Source organism: Hemitrygon akajei, chromosome 17 (assembly GCF_048418815.1).
Source record: "Hemitrygon akajei chromosome 17, sHemAka1.3, whole genome shotgun sequence".
NCBI lineage: Eukaryota > Metazoa > Chordata > Chondrichthyes > Myliobatiformes > Dasyatidae > Hemitrygon > Hemitrygon akajei.
Window position 1 is genome coordinate 61,160,019 of NC_133140.1, and position 23,105 is coordinate 61,183,123.

At 38.2% G+C, this 23,105-nt stretch overlaps 1 protein-coding gene across 9 annotated transcripts in view; it reads left to right on the forward strand.

Annotated features, from left to right (window-relative positions):
• The window catches only part of wwp2 (WW domain containing E3 ubiquitin protein ligase 2), a 172,115-nt gene extending 149,414 nt beyond the window's left edge, over window positions 1–22,701 (forward strand). For all 9 annotated transcript variants that reach the window (XM_073070281.1, XM_073070280.1, XM_073070279.1 and 6 more), the window contains 7 exons: window positions 1,240–1,373; window positions 1,656–1,796; window positions 2,343–2,463; window positions 8,359–8,463; window positions 10,375–10,471; window positions 10,758–10,830; window positions 18,411–22,701. In XM_073070281.1, coding sequence (XP_072926382.1) covers window positions 1,240–1,373; window positions 1,656–1,796; window positions 2,343–2,463; window positions 8,359–8,463; window positions 10,375–10,471; window positions 10,758–10,830; window positions 18,411–18,510 — 771 coding nt within the window. In that variant the 3' untranslated portion in view covers window positions 18,511–22,701. The remainder of the gene's footprint in view (window positions 1–1,239; window positions 1,374–1,655; window positions 1,797–2,342; window positions 2,464–8,358; window positions 8,464–10,374; window positions 10,472–10,757; window positions 10,831–18,410) is intronic.
• The last annotated feature ends 404 nt before the right edge of the window (window positions 22,702–23,105 follow it).

Here is a 23,105-nt window from a genome sequence, read left to right on the forward strand (position 1 = left end):
AGAGCTGTGGCTATTGCGTCATCTGTCAGTCGGTTGGGTTGGTAGGTGAATTGTAGGGTGGTAGCATGCTGCAGATGTAGTCCTTGACCAATCTCTCAAAGCATTTACTTATTGTTGAGGTGAGTGCAACAGGACGCCAGTCATTCAGACATGTTACCTTGATCTTTTTAGGTACAGGAACAATGGTGGATGTTTTGAAGCAGGAGGGCACTCTACACTGGGAGAGGGAGAGATTAAAAATGTCTGTAAACACACCTGCCAGTTGTGGTGTGCACGTCCTGAGTACCCACCCTGGGATGCTGTCTGGTCCTGCAGCCTTGTGACTGTCCACTCCTTGGAAACACCTGTGTACTTCAGCCTCAGAGATGACCAAGGTGCAGGTCGCTTCGGTGCTCTCCTCGGGGGCTCAGGGTTGACAATGGCAAACCGAGAGTAAAAAAGATTTAGCTCATCTGGGAGAGAGGCAGCGATGTTGGCAGCACCACTGCGTTTAGCTTTGAAGTCTGCTGTGGCGTGCAGACCTTGCCATAATATGTTGTAGGTGGAGAGATGTGTCTGAATCTTGTCCCTGTATTGTTGTTTTGCTGTCTTGATGACTTTGCGTAGATTTTAGCTGCATTTCTTGAGTTCCTGTTGGTTACCGGCAATGAGCTAAGCCTACATGGACTTGTTATTTGACATGCACTACCGAATGAGCAGAATATTTTAGCAGATAAATTTTGGGAAGACCACTCCTTTCCATAGTCATTGATTCAAACATTCTGTTCAGTTGTCTAAGCCTGAATCAGACATTTTAGAACCTAGTTGTCATAGTTGATCTGAACACGAGCTTTTGACCATGTACACACCTGTACTTCGACCTCTATAATAATGCCTTCTCCAGCTTCACCCAGTTGCCAAAATCACCAAAACCATCATCCATGCCTTTATTACCAAAACACTCACCAATACTATCTATCAACTCTATCTCTTTAAATGCTCCAACTCTATGATACCTTAATCTCCTCAATTCAGGTTTCTTAAAAATCCATGATTTTAGTCTCCCTATGATAATCTTAAATGTTTTCATCTGCCATCATCCTAGTCTCATGATATTGCAGCTTTGACTGCTGCATGAGGCAATCTCAGAAGGGTTCTGGGAACACTTGTTGGAAGCCCTAGTGGAAACTACTTTAAATGTTTTGCACTTTTCTTTGACCTATATTATTTTTTTAAATGACAGTTTTTGTTTTGTTCTAGGCACTTTACCATGGTAAATTTATTGATACAGGATTCACCTTGCCATTTTATAAAAGAATGTTGAATAAAAATCCCACCATGAAAGACTTGGAATCAATTGATCCAGAATTCTACAACTCTCTGCTGTGGATCAAGTAAATATTTGATATTATTAAGCTTTTATGTGAACAAACAAACCAGTTGATTGTAAAATTACTGAAATACTATGTTTTCATATACCATAAAATTTACGGAAATTATTAGAATATTGTTTTTCTGTTTTGATTGTTATGGGAAAATATATCTGGATATAACTTTACAAAGGGCAGGGTAATGCAAAAATTGTAATTGAGGAAACAGGAAATCAATATGGTATTGAGGGGATAGAAATCCTTGTGCTGTTTTTTTTAAATCCATTTAATATTTTTCTCTTTCAGGGAAAACAATATAGAAGAGTGCGGCTTAGAACTGTATTTTGCACAGGATATGGAAATATTGGGGAAAGTAACAACTCATGAGCTGAAGAAAGATGGAGAAAATATTCTGGTCATTGAAGAGAATAAGGAGGAGTATATGAGGTTAACTATAATTCTATATATATCTTGGATTTTAGTTTGGAAATTATTTGTTTTTCATTTTTCTAGATCAGCAGGGAGAATTAAACTAGATACAATGTGAAATATGCTGAATTGAAAAAATATGTATTGCATCAAATCAGCATTATTTTAGTATAGTTTGGTTTCTTCTCTGCCTGGCTTTTCTGTTAATCATTATATATTCAACTCAATTTTCTATATTACAGTCCAAAGAAAAGTATATAAATTAACAAAAGAGAAGAATATTAGGAATACCAAATTGGAAGCAAGCCAGCTGCAATGTCTTAAATGTCAATTTTTTGAAACAATGCGTTACTTCGTAAGATTTTCATAGAATCATGCCTGCTTCATTTTCCATCATGGCTATCTCTGTGCCATTCCTTCCTTTGGCAGTGCAGCTGATTCCCATAAGTATAAAGCTGTTTATCAATCCACTGCTGCCAAGACCCATCAGTAGGCATGATTTGCTTTAGTCACTATCAAATATTTACAGGAACTCGTGTTCATTTGTGCTTGCTTTCGTGTTAGGTTGCTGACCGACTGGAGATTCACCCGTGGAGTTGAGGAACAAACCAAAGCTTTCTTGGATGGTTTCAATGAGGTGGTGCCTTTAGAATGGCTGCGGTATTTTGATGAAAAGGAACTAGAGGTAAAAGTCTACAGCTATACTCCCTTAATCTAATGTAAGATCAATGCAGTGGAAACCAATTAATCCATCTGCGAAACAAACACTTGCTTCAATAGCTCTGTAGCAAATAAGTTTTAAAGGCAGCACTCAAATCCATGGAGCTGATGCTCTTATTTTTCACTCAGCAGCCCATTTGACAGTTTGAAAATTAAATTTTACTTTCTATTTACTTCAATAGATTATTATATTTGAAGAGTTAAAGGATTCCTTATCTATTTGGATTTCTCTCTTGAAGCAGACAGTTGTCCTCTATTTACAGATTGTTTTGTATTGGACTGAATCTTTCTGCCTGAAAGTAACCACCAATGCTGAGCCATACAGTGGAGGGAAGTCCTGGCCTTGATGCATTAACTGTTCACTTACAGAGCAACAGATATTCCAGGTGTAGTCTCAGAGTGGAATGTCGTCTCGCCATTCAGATCCTCTGCTTGGTTAGACCCAAGATCTGAGATCTCAGTAATTTCATTGGGGATTCTCTGTAGGTTAGAAAGCAAATTTACTTTAATTTGTTGTTTCTAATTGTGTGCTTTATAGAAAAAGAAAATAATAAATCTGTTTTAATTAACTTGATTAGTTTTCCAATGACCAGTCAGGAATGGGATGGTAAGTAGTGGCAACATTTGCACTCCAGAAGCGCAAGGCAGTAACAGTCTCCAAACAAAAGGAGAGTCAAACCACCTACCGGTCACGTTCAGCAGCTTTATTGCCAGTTCCTTCAGCAGCATATTGAAGTGTGTCACCATTGACCAGGAAGTATACTGGATCGGCCACACAAAAACTGTGACTATAAGAGGAGATCAGAGTCTGGCTATTCTGAAAAGTGACACATCCCAACATCCCAAGGGCCTTCCGCTATTTGCAAGACAAAGTCAGAAGTTTGATGGATTACTCTTCTTGCCTGGTTGAGCGCAGTGTCAAGAAAACATGTGGAACTCAGAACTATCCAGGACAAAGTAACACACAGAAGATGCTGGAAGAACTCAGCAGGGCAGGCAACATCAATGGAGAGGAATAAAGAGTTGATGTTTCAGCCCTAGACAAAGTAGACCTCTTGATTTGCATCCTTTCAACCAACTAAGTGTTAATTCCCTCTACCACTATTACACAGTAGTTACTGTGCATATAATTTACAAAATACACTGTAGTTGCTTGCCCAAATTACTCTGACACAACCTCATAAACTCCAGATCTCTACTACCTCCAAGAAGGGCAAGGACAGTGGGTTCCACTACCTACATGTTCCCCTCCAACTCTCTCAGCATTCTAACATGGAAATATATAACTGGTGCTTCATTGTTGCTAGCTCTAAATCGAGGAACTTTCAACCCAGCAGAACTGTGGGAGTACCTTAAATGTGAGGACCACTTGTTTAAGAAAGTGCTTCACTAAGAGGCATTTAGGGTGAGCAATAAATAATGGTCTTGCCAGAAATCCCCTTATCCTGAAAAGGTATTTCAAAAAAATGAATAAACTGTTAAATTGAATGGATTACTCATGATAAACCTGGCCTCATAGAGTACTACAGCACAGAACCAGGCCCTTTGGCCCATCTGGTCCGTGCCAAACCATTAAGATGCCTCGTTCCATCCACCTGCACCTGGACCATAGCCCTCCATACCTCTCCCATCCAGGTACCTATCCAGATTTCTCTTAGTGTTTGTTGAAATCAAATCCACATCCACCACTTCAGCTGGCAGCTCGTTCCACCTTCTCACCGCCCTCTGAGTGAAGAGATTTCCCCTCATATTCCCCTTAAACAATTCACCTTTCACCCTTAACCCATGACCTCCAGCCCTCGCCTCACCCAGACTCTGTGGTAAAAGCCTGTTTGCATTTCCCCTATTTTTGCACCTTATAATTTGGTATACCTCTGTCAAATCACCCTACATCTCTTTCGCTCTAGGGAATAAAGTTCTAAGTTCTCTGGAACATAACAGAATGAGGAGAGATTTGATAGATGTATCACAACTGCTATATTCCCTTTATCTAGTCCATCCCTTTACAATTTCTCTGAAACTTAACACAGATTTGTTTTTGCTTTCCCAGTCCCAGACAAAGGCATTTGACCTGTAATACTTGTTTCTATTTATGCAGATGTTACCTGACCTGTAGTGTGTTCCACATTTTTGATTTTTATTATAAATAAATCAGCTGTTGAGTGAGGAATAAGATTGATATGAATAGTGGGACATATTATGTTTTATATGTTAATAGAAATACAGTCAGAAATTATTCCATTAAAGGGATTTCTAGCCCCTTCATATTTTTATACACCTTCTAATTAAGTATTCCTTCAACCTCTTCTGTTTGGAAAAAAACACTCCTTGCTTATTCAGCCTTTCCTCGGCTTAAATGTTCGGGGTGAGTGCCAGAAAATGAATAATGTGTTAATATTAAGGGTGAATATCCATGGCGAAAAATAATCCTGACACAAAGGAATAAGAAGTATGTAGCTTTTGGCGTCTGTCCAATCGGTCAACATAGTCCAGTTTATATATAATTGCTCCTGATGGGAGGAGTAGAGGGGTGGAAATGGTCTCAGGTACATTATAGACAAATTTTGCCTCTTGAAATGTGCAACATTCTCTTTGGATATTGAAGTATTCTCCCTCATTTACCTTCACCTAGAATTACATTTGGAAAAAGCAGTTATACTAGCAAATAGATAGGGTATACTTTGTTAGTCAATTCAATTTGTCCATTACGTTGCTGGCATTTAGGGCTGCAATGAAGGTCCTCCATCTCTGGCAGTTTTCAGGGCAGCAGCTTCCTCTCGATTTTCACCACTGTCAGTCATGCAAATTTTGGGTGGAGACTCAAGAACACATTTGCACTCAGATGTGGAAGGATTCTTAATTGCTGTTTCCATAACAATTTTGTTTTACCAGTCAGGGTTGTTAACCCTGAGCTGAACTCCTGAACCTGGAGGACTGGTGGACCGCTCTTGGTCTGGCCTCTCCCCTTTGTCCTGTTTGGCATGGGTGACCCTACCAAGAGCCAAAGAATAAAGCCCTGACTCCAGCCAACATAGCTGTCCAGGTCACGGAGGCATGCAAGCCTCCAAACCCAAGACAAGGTTGTGGTCCATTTGGAGGACTTCATTAGTATTTGATGATTTCATTTTGGATTTTCATCCAGATTAAGCCAGAACTTTCAACATAATGGGTGCTGAAGGCTAATGACGGCCACCACAACCCTAGGAAGTCCAAATGTAACACTGGTTAGTTTAAAAATGCATATAAAGATTGGTTTCTTTCACCTTCTTAGTTTTCCATTCACCAGAAGTATACATTACTTGTTGACCTTTGAATTAAGGTCTGTATTTGTTTTGTATCATCAGATCTTAATTCACTTCAGCTGGGACTTTGCTGGGTAATGTTGCTAATGCTTTGGAATTCAGTGTAGCATTTCCTGGGCACTGTAAATACATGAAGTGCAATTGATATCTTAATTTGCCATCTTTGAAAAGCTACGATTTTAATCCTAGAAATAACATTCCATGGATAAAGAATTTTAGCCCTCTGGTAATTTTTTTTTCTCCATGTAAATGATGTGCATAAAAAAAGATAATATAGTTATTAAGTAGTGTACTTCCTGTACAGTATATTAAACTGAAAGATCAAGCCACTAATATGTGTTTATATATATATTATATATAAATATATATTACATGTTTATATATATTTACAAGAGCGGCACAGTAGTGTAGTGGTTAGCACAATGTACAGTACCACTGACCTGGGTTCAATTCCCGTTGCTGCCTGTAAGGAGTTTATACGTTTTCCCTGTGAAGGTGTGGGTTTCCTCCATAAACATTTCAATGCAAAGTTATTGTATTTAAGTGTAGATCCATTAGGCTGGAATTTTCTGTGGAGAGGCAACTAGACATTGTACCTGGTAGTACACCTGTTCTATCAGTGCCTAATTATCTACAGATCTTCTTCCAAATTAAATGATATACAGGTAGTCCCCGAGTTACAAACGTCTGACTTACGGACAACTCGTACTTATGAACCGAGGAAGGAGAACGCCGTCCGCCATTTTAAGTCAGATTGTGACACTGTCCGCCATTTTAAGTTGTTGCCGTTGATACTGTGTTGAGTGTTTAACTTTGTATTTGGCTTAAATTTTTCTTAGCAAGATTCACACTGACCCTCCACACCCCCCCCGTTCCAGTCGGCTGGTGGTGCAGTGAGATCGGCACTGGGCTCGAGAATGGAGGTTTCCGAGTTCGATCCAGTGATAGACCACTCCCGTGCCGGGTTGATGTTGATCCAGTGACTCCCATACCATCTGTGTTAGGTTGATGTTGAGCTCGCAACTCAACCTCGTAAAAAAAACACTGCCACCTCCAGTTTAAATTCCCACACGGAATATTGTGAAGGAGCAAATACCCAAACCCAGCACAGCTCCCACTTGTCCCATTTAACCTGTCTCAGTGCAGTGGTCCTTAGGACCCAGCGGAGCTCGGGACCCGCTGCCTGCAGTGTTTCTGTTCCACTGACGGGAAGCGATCGCGATTGAAAATAAAGTGGAAATAATAAAGCGTTTGGAAAGAAGTGAAATGCCATGGGTCATTGGAAAAGCGTTAGGCTACAGTCAGTCAACGATCGGAACAATTTTAAAGGGTAACGGATGAAGTGAGAATAATGGAGCATGTGAAAGGCCCTGCCCCGATGAAAGCTACAATTATTACTAAGCAACACAGTGGTTTAATTATTGGAATACATATGTTTCTTAAGTGTTTTACATGCATAGAAAGGTAAAATATATACTATATACTAAGACAAACGTTTGACTAACTGACGCTAAATAATACCGGATGTACTTGTTCCGACTTACGTACAAATCCGACTTAAGACGCACTTAGGTACGGAGCTCGTACGTAACCCGGGGACTGCCTGTAGTCTAAGAAAATGTATAAATCTTTTAATAATTAGTGTGAACAAATCAGGCCCTGAAAAATCACCGAATTCATGCATGATTTCCTTTTTAAGTGAAAATTTGAGGCACCTGATATTATTGGGTGTCCAGTTTCAGTTGACATCTTCCAGCTGGTGGAAAGCTCAGAGGAGCTGGATCACTGACAAGGTTCATGTTGTCATGTGTATCTATGTACAAAAGCAGAGAAGAATCAAGCCTCGCAATTGTCAATAACAGTGCAGATCCGGGCAGTTCTTGTTTTCACTGTTAGTGGCACAGATAATCTGTGTGTTTCTTTTACTGAGGTATTTGTATGAAATGTTATTCAAATTAGATGATCTACATACTATTTTAAATCTTTTCCCTCATTCCTGGCTGATTCCACTTCTTGTTAAGATGTTACGCTAATACATCCCATATATTATAGTTCCTTTTAGTTTTACGTTCCTCAGTTTAATTATAATACTGTTTTATTTTGTAGAATTTTCCCCTCATGTATTATTTGTTCTACCCTATAATTTTTTTTGCAATTAATGAATACATTCAAATCCCATCACCTTTACCTTTCCCACTTACTCTTTATTCAGAGCCTTTTGTTTACTTTCATATTGTGTTCCAAACACAATCAATTTCCAAGTACACAATTTCCTCTTATTGTGATTTTAAGATAAATCAGCATGTCGCATTTGAAACACCACCCCTATGTGTCCTGAAATGCTTAATAGGTTGTTTGAATTAAATAGATATGATTAATGAGTTTCAGTAAATAGTTATGTGTGTAGTTAAGCACAAGTAATACGGAAGTTGTTAGTCATTTTGTAATAAGTAAAATATATAAAGCTCAGAATGTTTAAATGCATGAAATCTTAGTACCATAACAATATCCAAGAGGTGGATATCATCAGAGGTGGCAATTTTTTTTCCGACTTACAGTTAATGCTATGTGGAATGCAAGAAATTGACTTAACTGACTGGCAGAAGAACACCATCTATCGCCATTACACGAAGAATAGCAAGTCAATCCAGTGGTTCTGGCAGGTGAGTTATCCTAACCATGTCAGACCAAAAAGGACTGAAAATTTATTTTGTATAGGCCAGTGTTAGAACAGCTGCTGGCAAGCTGTTTGTAAGGATCATCAAAGCAAGCTTATACTATCATAATTTATGTCTATGCCCTTTGTTGCTGAGGAATTTAGACAATTGAATTGTTCCACAATTTTCACTCATTTTCCTGTGATACCAACTGACATCTCCTGAGCATCTTGTCTAAATATTCCATACAGATTTAACTTCCCTCAGTTGATTCTTTTCCCCACAGGTAAGCTGACCAGTTAGGCACATCTTTTAAACTGCTTAGTAGCAGCATGCAAATTTAAACCCAGAATATTAGAAAACCAGCAAACTTTGAGAGCAGCAACGTTTATGAAGGACTACAGGAGAGCAGTACAATATGAGATTTGGGATTGTGTAGCAAATTAAATATCAACTCAAAAATGAGTAAAAATGTAAAGATGTGTCCCAAAAGGAATATTGTACTTCATGAAACACAATATCAGCTAATGGTTATATTTCAGAGAAACTAGCTGCAAACATAAATGAAGCTTATTTTTTTTGGAATCCTTGCACAGAGTGGTTGCTTTGTGTATTAATTGGCAAGTCCATAACTTCCCAGATCATAGGGATAATGTTAAACAGTCTGTTGTTTATGTTTTCAGCATACAGCCAACCTAAATACTATTCTGAAAGAATGATTAATGAATAAATTGTTCTTAATTTTTAAATTACACTCATTTGCCCTATATCAGTACATTATCAATAGGTAATGCATTTTGAAAATTGTAATTCCGGACATTACAGATGCCAGTGTGGAGTGGGATTGTGGGGGCGGGGGTGTAGATCAGAATTCCACATAAGTTGCTTAATTATCTCACACAATATCTTCGGGTAGGATTTGAGTTTAATTGTTTCTTATGCTGTTAATCTGCTTTTACATTTGAACGATGCATTTACTAAAAGAGAATCATGATTCAAATGTTTATTTTTTAAAATCAGATTTCAGAAAAGATTTGTGATCATTTTGCCAGGACTAGAGGGCCTCTGTTATAGGAAGAGTTTGGTCAGGTTAGATCTTTAGTCCTTGGAATAGAGGGGAATGAGTGGTGACCTTATAGAAGTGTTTAAAATTAGCGGAGACATAGATAATGTGGAAGCTAACAGTCCTTTTCCCAGGAGTGGTGTGTATATGGAATGAGCTGCAAGAGAAAGAGTTTAAGGAAGAGGTTTTTTTTCTCTTTTATTTTAAAATAAAATGATATTACTCTCTAGAGGGAATATTACTTTAATTTTCTTTGGAAACTAGATTTATTGCACTTAATGCTTACGTACCTGGTTATTTTCATAACCCTAGAAGATTTCAACAGAACTCAAAGAATTAACTTTGGTATGCAATAATTAAGGAATTGTTGTAACATTTATAAGATTGGGAACATAATTCTATATGCTTTTTAATCTAATTAAATTAAAGTGAAAATAACAAGTTATAAATTGAGGAAGATGGTTATTTTTCTATCGCTGTTTAGTGTTTGGAACTGTGGCTGAATGTCACATCTTGACAAAGTATTAAGCCTAATTTAGATATTATAGATCAGTTACTTAAGCACAGATTTGTAATTGACCTTTAAAATAAAAAAGTAAACTGCAGATGCTGGAAAACCTGAAATAAAATTAGCTGGATCAGGCTGCATCAAGTACCATTTTCTGTTTTTTGTATGACCTTGATAAAATTTCAGCAAGTGGGACTTGCCCACCATCATTAGGTAAAGATCTTTCAAAAGCTCTGGTGATAAAATGCAAATAGGGATAATAATTATGCAGATAACTTGCTATGAATATGAAGCTATTATTGAATATGTGTGGTTACCTCCATCCATTGTTGATCTCTGTAATCAGGTTGTAAAAGACATGGACAATGAGAAAAGAATCAGATTGTTGCAGTTTGTCACTGGCACATGTCGCCTGCCGGTTGGGGGCTTTGCCGAGTTAATAGGTAAGAAATTATAATGGTTACAGTTTCCAGTTTTACTTTATGTTTAAAAAAAATACCTTCCGACTTCTTATCTCAATTTTTATTATATTAAGACATTTAGTACTCTTTGTTCATTTAATACGCCAATAACCTAGGTTTTAAATTGAGCTCTGCTGGTGTCTTGTGTTGGTACAGCCATGACTTAGACTTAGTCGGGATTCAAGCAAAGTAAATGTGTCTTTGATAATCTGACATTGAAATATGTTGATACAATTATGATGTTCATACAACATGTATTTTACTTCAGGGAGCAATGGGCCTCAAAAATTCTGCATCGATAAGGTTGGGAAGGATAGTTGGCTTCCAAGAAGTCACACTTGGTAAGTAATATTGAATTGATCTTGAGAAATATTTTAATGGATGGTAAGATTGTTTGACAATGCACATCCTAATAAAATATCTGAATCTTACGGTTTATTTGGTGAACTGGATGACTGTGTCAAATTTAACCATCAATGAGCTGTTTGTGGGGGCACTAATATATCTCACCACAACAGTAGTAGAAACACCATCACTGACTGAATTTGCAGAGTCTTGAAGAACAGAAATGCCAGAATTGGTCTTTGTCAATTAGTAAGTTAACTATCATAGAACATAGAATAGTAGAGCACAGTACAGGAACCTTTGGCCCACTGTACATTGACTGTCGATTGTACTCCACAATCAATGTAACCCCTCCCTCCTTTTCCCTTAAATCCATGTGCCTTTCTAATTATCTTGTAAATGTCCTGATTGCGTCAGCCTCTATCATCACTGCCAGCAGTGTATTCCAGGCAGCTGCCACTCTCTGTGTAAGAAATAAATAAATAAAACTGATCTCTGACATCTTCCCTAAACTTTCCTCCACTCACTTTAAATTGACGTCCTCTGGAGTTGTCCATGGCTACTCTGGGGAGAAAGGTACTGGCTGCCTCTTATATACCTCATATACACCTCTATGAAGTTACCTCTCATCCTTCTTTGCTGCAGAGAGAAAAACACTAGTTCACTCAACCTTTCCTTATAAGACATTCTCTAACCCAAGCAGCGTCCTGGTAAATCCTCTCTAAAGCTTCCATATCCTTCCTATAATGAGGGGACTAGAACTGATCACAATATTATAATTGTGGTCTAATCAGAGTTTTATAGAGCTGCAGCATTACCTCGCAGCTCTTGAACTTAGTCCCCTGACTAATGAAAGCCAGCACACCATACACCTTCCTAAACACCCTATCAAGTTGTGTGACAACTTTGAAGGATCTGTGGACTTGGACCCCAAAATCTCTATGTTCCTCCACACTGCTAAAAATGCTTTTATTAACCTTGTACTCTGCCTTTGCATCCTCTCTATATTCCAATGTAACCTATGACACCTGTACAGTCCACACTACCACCAACCTTCAGGAGATCTTCCAACTAACCTTAATCTTCCACTTCCTTATCCAAGTAATTTATATAAATTACAAAGAGATGGGGGTCAAGAAGAGACCCTGTGGAACACCATTATACATCAGGCAGACTACACTCCATCTACTTTCACCCTCTGCCTTCTGTGGGCAAGGCAATTCTGAATCCAAGCAACCAAGTTTCCATGCATCGTTGAGAACCTTGTCAAACGGCTTACCGAAATCCATATGTACCAATTACGACACTCTTACTTCATCAATTTGTTTCATCACTTTCTCAAAAAACTCAAACCAGGTTTGTGGGGCATGACCAGCCCTCACAAAGCCATGATGACTATCCCTAATCAGACTAAGCTTTTCAAAATGCTTGCAATTCCTGTCACTAAGAATCTTCTGCATTAGTTTGCCCATCACTGACGTAAGACTCACTGGCCTTTATTTCTTAATATTATCCCTAATACCTTTCTTGAACAAAGGAATACATTTGCCATCTCCCAATCCTCTGGTACCACTGCTGTGGCTGGGAGGATGCAAAGATCAATTGTCAGATCCCAGCAATCTCTTCCTTTACTTCCCTTAGTAACTGGGGTGGATTCCAACCAGTCCCAGAGATTTTCCTATCCTAACTGCTTCTTCCTTAACCTTGACAAAATCCAGCACAGTAGATTATTCTACGATGACCTCTTATTGGTCAAAGTTCTTCTCCTTGATATACACTGAAGGACCCTTCCCCACCATCTCCTCCACCTCCAGACACATAATGCCCCTTTATCCCTGAGTGGTCCTACCTTCATTCCAGTCATCCTCCTGTCCTTCATGTATGCATAGAATGCCTGTTGTTTTCTATAATCCTACTAGCCAGGGCCTTCTCATGATCCTTCTAGCTCTACTTAGTTCTTTCATAAGCTTCTTCCTGACTACCTTTTCTGATTTTTGTGTCCTAAACCTTAAGTGTGCCCCCCTTCTTCTTCTTTGCTAAATGTTCCGACTCTTTTGTCAACCATGTTTTCTTCATTGTCCCATCTTTTCCCTATGTCAGTGGGACAGTGCTGTACAGAATCCCATGCAAATATTCCCTAAACAACTTCCATATTTGCATTGTACATTTCCCTGAGTGTATCTGTTCCCAATTTACATTCCCAAGTTCTTGCGTAATATGGATATTGGGTGCAAGTTGAATAGGGAGTTAACATTGGCATGTGGCAAAGGTAATGTCGCAGTAGTTATGGGGGATTTCAACACACAGGTGAACTGGGAGAATCAGGTTGGTGCTGGACCCCAGGATAGGGAGTTTGTAGAGTGCCTACGGGATGTATTCTTGGAACAGCTTGTACAAGAGCCGACCAGGGACAAGGCTATTCTGGATTTAGTGTTGTGTAATGAACAGGATTTGATAAGCGATCTTGAAGTAAAGGAGCCATTAGGAGGTAGTGACCATAATATGATAAGCTTTTATCTGCAATTTGAGAAGGATAAGGGCAGATCGGAGGTGTCAGTGTTGCAGTTGAACAAAGGAGACTATGGAGCCATGAGGGAGGAGCTGGCCAAAGTTAAATGGATGGATATCCTAGCAGAAAAGACAGTGGAACAGCAATCATAGGTATTCTTGGGAATAATGCACAAGGTGCAAAATCAGTTCATCCCCGGAGAAGGAAGGATTCAAAAGGGGGGAAGGAGCCACAGTGATTGACAAAGGAAGTCAGAGATTGCATAGCATTAAAAAAAAAGAAGTATGACAGAGCTAAGGTGAGTGGGAAGACAGATGATTGGGAAATTTTTAAGGAACAACAGAACTTAACTAAAAAGGCAATATGGGGAGAAAAAATGAGGTACGAACGCAAGCTAGCCAGGAATATAAAGGAGGATAGCAAAGGCTTTTTTAGGTATGTGAAGAGAAAGAAGATAGTTAAGAACAATGTTAGGCCCTTGAAGAATGAATTGGGTGAAATTGTTATGGGAAACAGAGAAATGGCAGAAGAATTTAATAAGTACTTTAGATCTGTCTTCACTAAGGAAGACACAAGCAATCTCCCAGATGTATGGATGGGCCAAGGACATAGGGTGACAGAGGAAATGAAACAGATTGACATTAGGAAGGAAACGGTGATGAGTAGACTGATGGGACTGAAGGCTAATAAATCCCCAGGTCCAGATGGTCTGCATCCTAGGGTACTAAAGGAGGTGGCTCTGGAAATTGCGGATGCATTGGTAATCATTTTCCAATGTTCCTTAGATTCAGGATCAGTTCCTGAGGATTGGAGAATGGCTAATGTTATCCCACTTTTTAAGAAAGGAGGGAGGGAGAAAACAGAGAACTATCGTCTTGTCAGCCTAACATCAGTAGTGGGGAAGATGCTAGAGTCCATTATTAAAGATGAAATAGCGGCATATCTAGATAGCAGTGATAGGATTGGGCAGAGCCAGCATGGATTTACCAAGGACAAATCATGCTTGACTAATCTATTGGAGTTTTTCGAGGATGTAACCAGGAAGTTAGACGGGGGAGATCCAGTGGATGTAGTGTACCTCGATTTTCAGAAGGCATTTGATAAGGTCCCACATAGGAGATTGGTGGGTAAAATCAGAGCTCATGGCATTGGGGGGAAGATATTGACATGGATAGAAAACTGGTTGGCAGATAGAAAGCAAAGGGTAACGGTGAATGTGTGTTTCTCGGAATGGCAGGTGGTGACTAGTGGGGTGCCACAGGGCTCGGTATTGGGACCACAGCTGTTTACAATTTACATCAATGATTTAGATGAAGGCATTGAGAATAACATCAGCAAGTTTGCTGATGATACTAAGCTGGGTGGCAGTGTGACATGTGATGAGGATGTTAGGAGAATTCAGGGTGACTTGGATAGGCTGGGTGAGTGGACAGATACTTGGCAGATGACGTTTAATGTGAATAAGTGTGAGGTTATCCACTTTGGGAGTAAGAACAGGAAGGCAGATTATTATCTGAACGGTGTAGAGATAGGTAAGGGAGAAATACAAAGAGATCTAGGAGTCCTTGTTCATCAGTCACTGAAGGTGAATGAGCAAGTGCAGCAGGCAGTGAAGAAGGCTAATGGAATGTTGGCCTTTATTACAAAGGGAATTGAGTACAAGAACAAGGAAATCCTTTTGCATTTGTACAGGGCCCTGGTGAGACCACACCTGGAGTATTGTGTACAGTTTTGGTCTCCAGGGTTAAGGAAGGACATCCTGGCTGTAGAGGAAGTGCAGCGTAGATTCACAAGGTTAATTCCTGGGATGTCCGGACTGTCTTACACAGAGAGGTTAGAGAGACTGGGCTTGTACACGCTGGAATTAAGGAGATTGAGAGGGGATCTGATTGCAACATATAAGATTATTAAGGGATTGGACAAGATAGAGGCAGGAAATATGTTCCAGATGCTGGGAGAGTCCAGTATCAGAGGGCATGGTTTAAGAATAAGGGGTAGGTCATTTAGGACGGAGTTAAGGAAAAACTTCTCCCAGAGAGTTGTGGGCGTGTGGAATGCACTGCCTCAGAGGGCAGTGGAGGCCAATTCTCTGGATGCTTTCAAGAAGGAGCTAGATAGTTATCTTATGGATAGGGGAATCAAGGGATATGGGGACAAGGCAGGAACCGGGTATTGATAGTAGATGATCAGCCATGATCTCAGAATGGCGGTGCAGGCTCGAAGGTCTACTTCTGCACCTATTGTCTATTGTAATACTGTACCATTGTAATTAACCCTGCCCCCAATTAAATACTTTTCTATATTGCTTGTTCCTCTCCTTGTTCAAGGCTATGCTAAGGTCAAGGAGTGTGGTCACAGGTTCCAAAATATTTATCCATCGAGAGTTCAGTCACGTGACCAAATTCACTGCCTAGTACTAGATCCATTATCGCCTCTTCTCTAGTTGTTCTGTCAGCAGACATTTTCAGGAACACTTCGTGGATATATATAAAAAATTCTGTCCCATCTAAACCTTTTGCATTAAGGAGGTGTCCAGTCTTATTCTTAATGCTTCTTGCATTAGTGTAAACACACTTCAACCCATCCAACTGGCTGCATTTATGCCCTATCCACTGCCAATCCTTCCTCACAATCTCTGCACATTGCATCTATCTTTACACCAACTGCTCCATCATCTGACCTGACACTCTGGTTCCCACCCTCTTACTTTAAACCCTCCCCAATAGCTCTTACAAGCATCCCCATGAGGGTAGGGCATTGGTCCCTCCCAAGTTAAGAAGGGATTCTTCTGTTCTATGTTAAGGAATTGAGCTGATAGGTACATGCTAAGTGGAACTTGGTACAAAGAGCAATATGAGAGATATAGTTTTCAATGAGCTGAAGTTTATAGAGTTTAGAACTGAAAATTGACCGATAAAACTTTGAAACAGTCATGTTTGGAGGCAGGTGATGCAAACAGAGGGTTTCTGTAAATGGTGATCTATGCTAAGAAATGCAAGCAGATCTCGTGATGGGAAAGAAATAGAATGGAAAGCACAGATCAGTTTAACTAGACTGCAAACTGTCGAAGTGGCAATGAAAATTACCAGTCTGTAGTTCAGGATTTTAGTACTTTAGTTTCTCATGTAGATATTCAACACAGGGTATGGACTAAAAGGAAATATTCCAGTCATTCAATTGGAACTGACAGTGAGTTCCATTGTTTTGTAATATTTATAAATTCTGTAGATTGTACTAAAATGTTGTTATTTCAAACTAAGTATGTCTAAGTTTAACACAGTAGTGCATGCATTTGATGTACAGCTGCTCCTTAAAGGGTAATAGAATAAAAGTCTTGGAATACTTTAAAGACAGATGTAGGGAGGTAATCGATAAGCAGTGAAGTAAAAGGTTATTGGGGTTGAGAGGAATGCAGATTTGAGATGACACTCAGATCAGCCAGATGAGACTGGAAGGGCTGACTGGCCTTGTCTTGCTCCTGACTTGTATGTTTGATTGCTTTAATGTTTCTGCCACCACAGGGAATGGAAAGTTTCTGTAGTGATTACTAGTGCAGTACATCAGTATAGTAAATCCTGTGTTTGATCAAAATGGTTAAAATTTTAATATTCAGTTTTACAGTGTTTCTAAAGAAACGCTAATGAATGCTGGAATCTTCAGTGCTCTCATTGTTCACTGTTCTCCAAATTTCCTGAATGTTTTTAACTGGCTTCACTTCAGATGTAGGTTTCTGTCCCCAGCTGGACAGTTAGTAATGAGTTTTCAATTTATTCACTTGATTGCCAAAAGAACCACTAATATTAGAGTAATAAAACTGTTAAATGTCAGAAGCAGCTTTATTCATTTAATGTTAACACCCTCCCTTGCTCCACACAATTTAAAAATTAGCAAATAAACACCTTTTTGCCTCATAATCTGATTCCTTTATTATTTTTAACCATTATTCCCACTTGCCCAAAGTAAATTGAACAGATATTTATTGCAGGTTTTTTCCTGGCTACTCCCATTTTGTAGCTGGAAACAGCTGTCAAATCTGTGTTTGCAAGGGATAAAAACTGACTTCAAAGACTTAAGTTATGTTCATAAAGACTTAAGTTATAAAACTGTTTCAATTGCAGTACGACTTAGAACTTCATGCGTGGCCAAGTTGTTAAACTTATCGCTAGACAATCACACAGCTCCAACTCCCACTAAACAAAGATTATATTTTCTTCCCTTCCTTTTGTTTTATTTATTTATGGGTCCCAGCTATTATTAGCAAGCTGATTTTTTTGCCCATTCTTTAATTGCCCTTGAACTAATTTGTCATGTCGAGGTTTAGTTTGGAGCAACAAACAGGGATGTGGGAATTATCGTTGCATATGTGCCAGATTTCCTTTCCAAGGAGACATTAGTGTACCAGATGCCTTTTGTTGCAACTGCCTGATGATTTCATGAACACACCTACTTGGCACAAGTTTTTATTTTGGGTTTATTTATTTAACTGAATTTAAATTCCTCAGTTGATGTGGTGGGTTTTCGTATCTATAGATCAGTTCTCCAAGCTACTGAGCACAGTCACTGTGATGCATTCACTTTGTTACTGTAACCCTAGTTCGCTATTTGACAAGATGTATGCAAACAGCTCAATCATTAATTGTTAACTGTTTTTGACTAAAGTGATAATTTTCTGTTTTCTTTACCTCCTGTTAAAATAATCAAAATTGCAGTTGAAATGAGGAAAGCTGATATTTTGACGAACTCTTCAAGTTCTTTACAGTTCAGCTGTATTGTTTTGTTCTTTACCTGTTCTTGAGGAAGATTTAACTTAGAGAATTATTTTTTAAGAAAATATTTAATACTGTTTAAAAAAATAATAATTTCCTGTTCACAAAAATGTGTTCAAGTTTAGAATGCGTAATATAAGATCACCATTGGTGTTGAGAAAGTTAATAAATCAGCTGTGATTGAATGGCAGAGAAGACTTGATAGGCTGAATGGCCTAATTCTGCTCCTGTGTCTTATGGTCTTAATAATGAAAAATGAAATATGATTGAAATAAGTGAATAGTGCTGTATTTTTTTGCAGCTTCAATCGTCTAGACCTCCCCCCTTACAAGAGTTATGAGCAACTAAAGGAGAAGTTACTGTATGCTATTGAAGAAACAGAAGGCTTTGGTCAAGAGTAATAAATTCTTGCAGCTTCAGAGGAAACATTGAATAAGGAAGCCTCATTGGACATTCAGAAGACCACGAAGGACTTGTTGACTTTACTTCCTTATCTCCCTTTAACTGATCTTCAAATTTTTTTTTTCATTTGTTAGCACTCAGTAGGTGTAATGAATAACATATAACATTGCATTCAGAATTGAAATACATGGTCTTTTCTCTGGATCTATCATAGGCTTCTGTTAAATGAACTGCGACTTGTTGTCCATTACAGCTCAACAAAGCTCTTCCACCTCTCTCTGTTTCTGGCAAGTCTTTCAAGGTTTCCCCAGCTTTGCATCAGGTTTTTCAACTAGATTCTACAACTTGCAGCACACTGCTCTTGGGTGGCTTCATTTCCCTGGTTTTTTGGGTGCTCATCTTTTGCTATTCTAATGTGGAATCATCTTTCTTCTGAAGCACATAGCCCAATAATTCACAGTTCTCTCAGTGACTATGGTCCTTTTGACATCTTGGCTGCACTGTAAAATCAGGTCTTGGTTAATATTGTACTGGGCCAAAAGGTATGGAGGCAGGCTCTGCAAACGGGTCAGTTTGGACATGTAAGACTCCATTATTCCCCAGCACTCTGCCCCACAGAGAAGTACTGATAAATCTCGTTTGTAATGGGTGTTATAGTTTGATGCTCTTCAGACTGCATTTGAGCTTTTGAAGATATTCCCAATACTTTAGTTATACTTCTAGAATATCTTTGCTTGTTCCACACTCCTGTCAGATGGTGCTGTCCAAGTATGTGAATGTTTCTGAATTACAAGTAACAATTCCACATCCATACTGATGATGGTGAATCATTCTTAAGGTCGTAATAGTTAATTTTTAGACTAATTTGCTGGTTGAATGTAAGTTGTTTCTTTCATGCATGTGCTGTTGGGCAAGTGAAGGGACACTGAGGTGATCTGTGGAGATTTCGAGGAACATGAACGATGTGTTGGCACGTGGGCAAGTGGTTAAAGCTTTGGGCTGGCGATCTGAAGGTCGTTAGTTCGAGCCTCAGCCGAGGCAGTGTGTGTGTCCTTGAGCAAGGCACTTAACCACACACTGCTCCTGCACGTTTATAGCCCAGTGGCGGCGGTTGGTGCAGTATGGACAAGACAAGACAAGACAGTATCTCTTGACATATCATCTTGTTGTATATCGCTCTGCACTGGCAGTATTGAGGACACATGGTCTAATTTAATTTCAAAGCTGATCAGCACTTCATGCAAAGTTAACTTAGATAATTTGATTATACAAGCAAGGATCCCATCTACCCTGGTCAACACAGTAGTCCTGTAAACATCGTTCAAGTATTCTCAAAGTCTGTGGAATCTATGCAGGGATGCTGTTGCTGTCTGAGCTTAGTTCTATTATATTTTGTAGATTAATGATAATGGTCTTTCTAAAAACTGGCTCATTCTCTACTGGATACCAATTACTTCTGATGTGTGCTGGAATGTGATCTTACACATTGTCTTACTAGGCACAGATGAAAGTGTAATATCATACCGGTTAATGTAAACATTTCCTTCTTAATCCCATTGGTTCACTCATTTGCACCTTTTCAGTTTTTCAGACCAATGTTTGAAAACTGGACCTAGGGGCAGATACTACTTATTAAGGATTTATTTAGAGCAATTTACTAACCGTATCAGAAACTTTCCCTTTTTTTAAAGAATGCGTTATCACAATGTGCCCTTTTCTATTGCTGAGGAGTGTCATTTGCTGCTTGCCACTAATAAAACATTGAGACAGCAGATGGTTTCATGTTTGGTACCGATAGGTATGTGCACAGTTTGTGCTGCCAGGCTATCAATATAGGGTTCTTTCTCCACTGTTACTAGGTGTTTGATCCCTCAATGTGCCTTGCTGTACTGCTCAATGAACTTGATCTTTAACCTGTGGGATTTTATGTCAAGAACCTTTCCCTTCAGGGCTCGTACTTGGTGAAACCTACTCTTCTGTTTGCAGTCTGACCAGGCTTTGCTGATCATTGATACTTTGTGCCATTTCTCAATACTTTCCTGCCTCTTCATCATGGACTGCACGCTGCTAAAAGCTGTTCTTTTACAGCAGTATGAAGGCTTTTCTATTTCTGGGACCATTAGTTTGTTGACATCATAATGTTGTGTACAGTAGTCTAGAATTTCATGGTACAGAAATAGTGTTCATCGCTCCCACTCCCCCATCTTTGCTTCTGCTGTTCTTACTAACCTTGACAAGTTTTAGGTCAGGCAAGGCACTCTTGGTAAATTAATGTGACAGAATTTGTCGTTTGCTTCTTTGAAATGTTGTCTATCGTCCCATCAGGTATGCAGCAGAATTTCTCCCAATGCTGTTGTTAACCTTCCTGATCTCGTTATGTATTGTCACCAACACCTTAGGTGAGATTTCTCATCTGCCATCTTTCCTTTTTGGACATTATCCATATTTTCCTAAAAAAAAACAATTGTCTCTCTGTTTTTTTTTCTGGATGCCAAGAGCTCTGTCTTCATGCAAATGGTTTCCTTTTTACTTTTATCCCTGGCATTCACACAAATTTTTGACCATTGCACAACCCTGAAGGACCAAGGTGTTGGTTTGTCTGGACTACCTTCAAAGCAAATAGGCACAGTTTAATCTTCCAGAGACAACAAACATCTTGCTGGCATAGACCATGGGGATTATTAGGGACATGCCATAGCAAGGCATAGAAACCAGAGATGACTTCTGTTCTTAAGCATGTTTCTCTTTTAGTAGGTAATGTCACATTAATGTATTAATTGAGTTTTCAACAAGTCCACAGAGACTTATTGGATAATGTCCAAATTATGAAAAATAGTCTAAAACTCAAGCAGATGTGTGAATAATAAACTGTTTATCACAAGAATGAATGTAAAACATTTCTTCAGAATCAACAATAATTGCAATTGTGATTTTTCTATTTTTTTAGTTAATTTGTATATTTTTAAAAGTAAGTACTTATAACTATGAGACAATGTGCAGAATAAATTACAGATTTGTAATTTGCTTTGACACACAAGGATGATTCATGAAGACCAGCAGCAGATGTTATACTTCTGGCACAGTGCTTAGAAACTTTTACAAGCATACAAGCAATTATCCAGCATTGTTGCCTTTTAAAAATACATACCGTATATTACATTTTATTATAGCAGCAGTTTGCAGAACTTGATAGATATTTTCTCTCAATATTCCACTAATTAGTAGAAATACATTGTTTTTATTTTCAGCAATGAATTGTGAGACTTCAGTTACAGGTGAAGGTTAATTTAATAAACCATATCATGAAATTGTTTATTGGGCAATCAAATTTTGAAATCATGGCTTTTCAAAGTTATATTTCATTAGAAGTGGTAGATGTGGTGACAGAAGAGGATTACTGAGATCAATTTAAGACTCATACTTAATGACATTCTCAATGTTTAGTCTGCATTTCTAACCATGTGAGAAGTGTGATGGCTGTGGCATCTAAAGATAAAACTGAGTAAATTTTTATTTCTAATTTTTCCAAACTTACTGTGTTTTGTTAATATATTATTAAAAATTAGCCAATAAAAGACTGACTTAGTTTTACCTTTTGGCTCAGCTCTGCTAGATTAACTTTGCACTCTTTAGTAAAAAAAATTTCTGTATTTTAATTAAATCTATTGTATAATCAAATAAAGCAAAACAAAATCTCTTGTAAAACGACTATTTTTATCAAAATAGAGAAACTATTGTGTAAAAAAAGTGTATATTTGTTTTCCTGAAATAATAGTAAAGATCATTAAAGTTTTATGAATGTAATTGTTGATGTATGTTCCAAATATGTGGTCAATGTTTTGTGCTATTTTTAGTTATACATGAATGAAGTGTGGTGCAAGGGTCACTGTGCTGAGCCTGTATATTAGTTAATTACTGACTTTCAGGAGACAATGGTTTCTGATTTCAGGTTTACACAATATCTCTAGCTTTTGAATTGCTGTTGTGATATAAGTTTGAATTTTAAGCGAAAATTGTAATATTAATTATTTTTGAATCAAAATAAATTGATCATTGATTTAAAAATGAAGCTTTTTAAAATTATAAATGATAATAGTATTGATTTGAAATATTGCAAAGTAAAATCAGTTTTTGAGGAAAAATTGCAATTTTGTCTAATAAAAATAAAGATTTGAACATTGCATCTCAAATATATGTTTTCAATTTTAGTGTATCATGAAAAGTGTCACTGCACTCAGTGGTATGATTTTGGACTGGTAGAGAACTACTGTGATTTCAGTACTTTATATAGAGAGAGACAGTTCTGGATTTAGCCAATGTATATTAATTATATTTTTTAAATGTAATTACGTTTATTTTATATTTTAATTATATTTTAATCAAAGATGAAATAAGAAAACATCCCATATCAAAAATGTAATAGTTGGCACTGATCGTATTCAAGAATTTTATGCTTGACCTACTGTATTAAATTTGTTGATAAGTAGCAAACAATAGATGGGAGCAAAGGTGTGACCTAATACTTCTGGATTTTTAAAAGGCCTTACATGAAATTAGACTTGCAATCAAGGTTGGAGTCATATAGAATCCAGGG